The sequence below is a fragment of the Cynocephalus volans genome, chromosome 1 (assembly GCF_027409185.1).
Source record: "Cynocephalus volans isolate mCynVol1 chromosome 1, mCynVol1.pri, whole genome shotgun sequence".
NCBI classification, from domain to species: Eukaryota; Metazoa; Chordata; class Mammalia; order Dermoptera; family Cynocephalidae; genus Cynocephalus; species Cynocephalus volans.
Window position 1 is genome coordinate 25,333,107 of NC_084460.1, and position 6,840 is coordinate 25,339,946.

Sequence of the window (6,840 nt, forward strand, 5' to 3'; positions counted from 1 at the left end):
TCCCTCTTCTGATTGCTGGCTCTCCCATATTCTTGCCTAAGCCTCAGGTAGAGATCTAGACAGGTGCCTTGCCACCTCCTGGATTTATAGCTCCTTGGGGTCAGAGCTGAGTCACATTCCATGGCAAGGCCAAGTGTGGGCCTCTGGTAAAGCTGGACTACAGAGACAGGAAGAGCCCAGCTGGCTCCATTCTCCAGGGGCTGCCCTCTGATGTGCCCTCCCTGGAATGAAGAAGGGACAGGCAGTGAGAGTAGCCAAGTCAGGTTAGGTCCTGTTCCTCAGCACTGCGTGTGTGTGTGTGTGTGTGTGTGTGTGTGTGTGTGTGTGTGTGTGTGTGTGTGTGTGTGTGTGTGTGTGTGTGTGTGTGTGTGTGTGTGTGTGTTTTTAAACAGAGACTCTGTAGCACTGACAAATGGTCTGGTTGAGCAGAGTCTACTCTACAGTATGACCTTTCCCCAAGAGTTTGCCCACCAGCTAGTTCAAGCACAACTACCCATGTGAGAATTTACAAATCAAATACAAGTAATATAATGAGGTTCTGGTGTGAATAAACAACCTCTCCACCACTTACTAGCTGGGTGTCTTTAATATTACACTTGATCTTAGCCAAGAGGCTGAGAAGTGATACCAGCTGGGTGTCTTTGAGCAAGTCACTTAACCTCTCTGAGTCTCAGCTCATCTCTAACACAGGGATGTTAATACTCTATTAGACTATTAATGAACACAGCCCAGTAACTGGCATCTGAGAGTAGGTATCATTACTCTGACACTGTTATCCACAAGATCTTTTTTTTTTTTTTTTTTTTTTTTTAAAGATGACTGGTAAGGGGATCTTAACCCTTGACTTTGTGATGTCAGCACCACGCTCTCCCAAGTGAGCTATGGGCCGGCCCAACCATAAGATCTTTTAACTTGGAAAAAGAACACAGGTTTGGAGCCAGGCTGTTCTGCATAAAAACCCCAGTTCTATCACTTATTTATCTCTGTGACCACAGATAAATTACTGAACTTATCTGGACTCCAGTTTTCTCATCTATAAAAATGGTTTCGGTAGCCTCTATTTCCCTGCATGGTTGGGAGGTTTACTTAAAAACAGGAGTTAGGAATCTGGCACATGAGAGGAACTCAACAAAGGCCCTTTTCACTGCTGTGTCTCCAACCTGCCTTGCTGCTTCTGCCCTCTGGAGCCCTGTGTTAGAGTCGGTGTTGCCTGGAAGCCAAGCTGGCTGCAGAGCACTTGTCCATTCTGTCTGCAGCGGCTCCTGTCCAGGCTGTTCTGCCATGACCAGGCAGATTTCCCCAACTGCACTGAGGTAGCCCAAACTCTGGGCTGAGCAAAGGGGAGCGTCACCACCTGCCATCCCCAGTAGCAGTCCTGTAGTGATGGAGTCTGGGCTCAGAGTCAAGTTTTCAAATTCCCACCTTTACCTACTCCTTGCCCTGCCTCCCGATGCTGTGCACACAATGTGGTGACCATGGGAGCTTTCCTCGCTGCTTCCTTGACCCTTGACCTTTACATTCTGAGGACCAAGCCTCTGTGTGAAATAGCAACCAACTCTCGTTGCCGGTAATTGGGGCTGGATTTGGGCAGACAGAGCTGGGGATTTGGAGTCTGGATGTCTGGGCATGAAGCCTGATTCTGCTGGTTGGTGCCTGAGCAGTTTGCTTGTTCTCTCTGAGTCGGCCTCCTCTTGGGCACTCCTGCATGTGCTGTTGGTGGTCTACCCAGGCCCCCATTACCTGGCATCTGTATCATCCCCTAGATGCTGTGCGAGGCTTCAACAGCTCGTAGCTTCTCTCTTCTCCAGAGAGCCTGGGTCGATGGGAGCCAGCTTATTGGGAAATTTCTAGGAGTTTACATCCTTCTCCTCTCCTCAAGTCAGCCCACAGCTAATCACTAACTAATTTAAGAGTATAAAAGTCCAGTGCTCCTGTCTCAAGGCAGGACAAATGTTTGGACCATTCACACTCTAGAGCTCCCTGTGGGGTGAGGCCAAGGCTGGGCTCCAGCTAAACACCCTGCCAGCTCCTCCCCCTGCCCTGTCCTGTTCCCCTCACTTCATGTGTCATGCACAATAATTCCCACCTCAGGCTCTGCTTCCAGGGACCCCAACCTATTTATAGGCACCTACCTCAAAGTGTGCTAAGGAAACTCAGCTGTACGAGTGTGATGTGTGTAAGTGTTATGTAGGCTGGAGCACGCTGAATTAGTGGATGGAATTTGCTTGTAAGCCCTCTTTTTGAATCTCAAGCTAGGGTATTGGTAGCATACTTAAGTGGGTAAGGGACCTGCCCGTCTGGGTGACTGAGTTGGCTAAGAACTCAAAGGAGATGCATCTGTCCATTTGTTCACTAACTCACTCACCCATACAAAAATATTTATTAAGCATCTGCCAGACACTGTTCTAGGCATAGGGCTACAGCAGTACATGGGACAAGCAAGCTTTTTTCCCTCACTGAGTTTTGAGTTAGTGAAGAAGATACTGTGATCAGTTCTGTATCCAAGAAACACAGGGGTGAGCTTTATCCCAACTTGAGCAGTTGAGGAAGATATTCCAAAGGAAGAAACTTCTAAGCTGATACCAGGACATGGGGTGCTAGGGTATGCAGTGAGTGGGTGAGGGGTGGAGTTAGTGGGTGTGGTGCAGGGGTGGATAGAGAGTGGATAGGTAGTGAGTGCGTGAATGGGTATAGGAGGGGGTCGGTAGTGAGTGGGTGTGAGGCAGGTGGCAGATACCAAGTGGGTGTGGAGAAGGGGGTTTCCAAGACACAGGATTTTCCATCTTAAAAACTGGGCAGAGAAAAGGAAATCAAGAAAGCAATTCCATTTACAACAGTTACCAAAACCAGAAACAAACAAAAAAACCTAGGAATAAATTTAACCAAAGAAGTGAAAGATCTCTACAATGAGAACTATAAAACGCTGGATGAAAGAAATTAAAGAAGACACAAAAAACTGGAAAGACATTCTATGTTCATGGATTGGTAGAATTAATGTTGTGAAAATGACCATACTGCCCAAAGGGATCTACAGATTCAACACAATCCCTATCAAAATACCAGAGATATTCTTCACAGAAATAGAAAAAACAATCCTAACGTTCATATGGAACAACAAAAGACCCTGAATAGCCAAAGCAATCCTGAGCAAAAAGAATAAAGCAGGAGGCATTAGGCTACCTGACTTCAAAATACATAACAAAGCTATAGTAATGGCACTGTATTAGCATACAAACAGACACATGGAGCAATGGAACAGAGAGAGAACCCAGAAATAAATCCACGTATTTACAGCCAACTGATCTTTGACAAAGGTGCTGAGAAAACTGGATATCCATGTGTAGATGAATGAAACTAGACCCCTATCTCTCATCATGTAAAAAAATCAACTCATGCCCTCTACATGATGTTGGGGAGGGCTCCCCCACTCCCCTCCCCCAACCAGGGCCACTGGGCTGCACCACGCTGGAGCTCTGGGCTCCTGCTAAGCCAGTGCCACTGGCGGCTCCCTCCAGTTGCTGTCATGATTATCTACCAGGGACCTTATCAGCCAAATGAGATGTTCTCCGACATTTACAAGATCCGGGAGATCACAGAGGGACTGTGCCTGGAGGTGGAGGGAAAAATGGGCAGTGAGACAGAGGGTAACATCGATGACTTGCTCACTGGTGGAAATGCCTCCGCTGGAGACCCCAAGGGTGAAAGTACTGAAAGCACAGTAATCACAGGTGTTGACATTGCCATGAACCATCACTTTCAGGAAACCAGCTTCACAAAAGCCCACAAGAAGTACGTCAAAGATTACATGAAATCAATCAAAAGCAAAGTCCAAGAACAGAGACCAGAAAGAGTAAAACCTTTTATGACAGGGGCTGCAGACAAATCAAGCACATCCTTGCTGATTTCAAAAACTACCTGTTCTTTATTGGTGAAAACATGAATCCAGATGGCATGGTTGTTCTGCTGGCCTACCATGAGGATGGTGTGACCCCCATATATGATTTTCTTTAAGGATGATTTAGAAATGGAAAAATATTAACAAATTTGGCAATTACTTTGGATCTAACCTGTCCTCATAACTGGCTGCTGCTTGTCATCCACACAACACCAGGACTTAAGACAAATGGGACTGATGTCATCAGGAGCTCTTCATTTATTTTGACTATGATTTATTTGGAATGGAGGCATTGTTGTTAAGAAAAAAAGCATGTCATGCAGGTTGTCTAAAAATAAAATGCATTTAAACTCATTTGAGCAAATGCTTCTTAGTTTAACACATATTTAAACTAAATCCACTACTAAAAAGCATATAAGACTGTCTTCAGATAACTTCTGCAGTTAAAACTACTTCTGGGACCAGAACATAAAAAACAAGAATTAAAAGTTTTAATTCTGAGTTGCAGTAAAGGGAAAGACTGTGCTCATAGCAGTGCAACATTTGAAGTGGAACATTATACATTTAATCACTTAAAACGAAAGAAGTTAACTCTGGAAGGGATTACCAAAAGAACAAAATAAAGAATAATTCAGTTGAGGGGAAAACTCAACTCAAAATAGATTAAAGACTTAAATGTAAGACTTGAAACTGTGTTTTCTAGAAGAAAATACAGGGGAAACACTCCAGGATGTGGGGCTGGGCAAAGATTTTATAAATAAGACCTCGGAAGAACAGGCAACAAAAGCAAAAATGAACAAAAGGGATTTTATCAAACTAAAAAGCTTCTGCACAGCAAAGAAAACAATTAACAAAGTGAAGAGACAACCTGCAGAATGGGAGAAAATATTTGCAAACTATGCATCTGACAAGGGAATAATATCCAGAAAATAGAAGAGACTCAAACAACTCAATAGTAAAAAAACAAGAACTCAATTAAAAAATGGGAATTGGGCAAGGGAGCTTAATAGACATTTCTCAAAAGAAGACAACAAATGGCCAACAGGTATATGGAAAAATGCTCAACATCACTAATCATCAGGGAAATGCAAATCAAAACCACATGAGATGTAATCTCACTCCAGCTAGAATGGCTATTATAAAAAAGGCAGAAAATAACAAATGCTGCGGAGGATGCGGAGAAAGAGGAACCCTTATACATGGTTGGTGGGATTGTAAATTAGTGCAGCCATTATGGAAAATAGTATGGAGGTTTCTCAAACTACAAATAGAACTACCATATGATCCAGCAATACCCCTATAGGGTATATACCCATAAGAATGGAAATCATAATGCTGAGGGGATACCTGCACTCCTATGTTCATTGCAGCTCTATTCAGAATAGACAAGATACAGAACCAACCTAAATATCCATCAATGGATGATTAGAGAAAGAAAATGTGGCATATATACATAATGGAATATTACTCAGCCATAAAAAAGAATGAAAGTCTGTCATTTGCAGCAGTGTGAATGAGCTTGGAGAAAATTATGTTAACTGAAATAAGCCAGACACAGAAAGAGACATAGCACATGTTTTCACTCATATGTGGGTGCTAAAAAACAAATAATAATAATAATAATAATAATAATAACAACAACAACAACAATAATAATAATGTTGACCTGTTAGAAGAAGAGAATAGAACTGTAGTTAGTGGAGGTGGGAAAGGCAAGGAGGAAGGGGGGATAGTGAAAGGCTGGTTAATGGACACAAGTCACAGCTAGCGGGGAAAAATAAGTTCTATTGGTGTATAGTTGAGCCAGACATCTATAATTAATAATTTACTACGTTATCAAACGACTAGAAATGCAGAGATCAAATGTCCACATCACCAAGAAATGATTAAGTTTTGCAGTGATGAATATGCTAATTATCCTGATTAGATCATCACATTATATACATGTATTGAAATATAATTCTGTACCCCATAAATGTGTACAATCAATATATTTCAATAAAAAGTTAAAAAACAAAAAACTGGGACGGTCCTTGGCAAAACAAGACAAGTTAGTTACCCTAGCTAAAGTTGGAGAGAGCCCCAGAAAGGTTTTAGCAGTGAAGTGACATGATCATTTTTGTACTTTCATAGAGGTCCCATTCAGTCATTCAAATCCCAATAGAGGGAGGCTCTTGATAAAGATACTTGAATAAACTGTAAACCTCAAGGACATTGGAAAAAGAATTGCCCTGCTTTGGCTAAGAAGACAGAGAAAATATGTAAAAAATAAAATGATTGGACTTTTGGTTTTCATCCTGACATGAGAGCTTGGAAGTCATTTTTCTCATCCTAACAACAAGGAAAAAAAGCTAAACAAACTGAAAAACAACAACTCTTCCTAGATCCATCAGAGAATCAAGTTTAAAGGGAAAGCTACTGCCCCCAAAACTGGAAAGAGAGGCAGAGAGTCATAGCTTACCTGGAGCGGAAGCCCTCCGTGGCAACCAGTACTGGGAATGTTTTAAGGAGTACCTGGGACTAGTTTTAATCTGATGTGGTAAGATGCACAGTTGTGAACATGACTGTCATGAAGGCAGAGGTTTATTGTACTTGTAGATCCCTAGAACAGGAGGCATGCCTCACCATGCAGGCCCACGGGAAAGCACTGAGGTTGGGAAGGTGGCAGAGGGAGGACAGAAAATGTGGGCGGAGTGAGAAAGCCCCGAAAAGGAGGCAGTTGAGGGTATGATCTTTGGGTTGGTTGGTTTGCATATGAAAAGCATCCTTGAAGGCTAGTTGTTTGCTATCTGTAGAAATTAGCTAAAACTGGGAGAGGTAGTCCTTTTGGGGTCAGCAAGGCCCCAAAATGTCAAAGCATCAGAATATAGAAAAATAAAAGGCATGGTTAATACAGGGAGGAATATTTAAATTGTAATTAATGATTTGTTAGAGGCTCAATGTGG

At 42.6% G+C, this 6,840-nt stretch overlaps 1 protein-coding gene and 1 pseudogene across 1 annotated transcript in view; one reads left to right on the top strand and one right to left on the bottom strand.

The window, feature by feature from the left end:
- TMC2 (transmembrane channel like 2) overlaps positions 1 to 1,756 on the bottom strand; it is a 72,605-nt gene extending 70,849 nt beyond the window's left edge. Inside the window, exon 1 of the mRNA XM_063086780.1 lies at positions 1,741 to 1,756. Coding sequence (XP_062942850.1) covers positions 1,741 to 1,756 — 16 coding nt within the window. The remainder of the gene's footprint in view (positions 1 to 1,740) is intronic.
- A 1,767-nt stretch (positions 1,757 to 3,523) lies between these two features.
- Positions 3,524 to 4,059, top strand: LOC134362152 (translationally-controlled tumor protein-like; annotated as a pseudogene).
- The last annotated feature ends 2,781 nt before the right edge of the window (positions 4,060 to 6,840 follow it).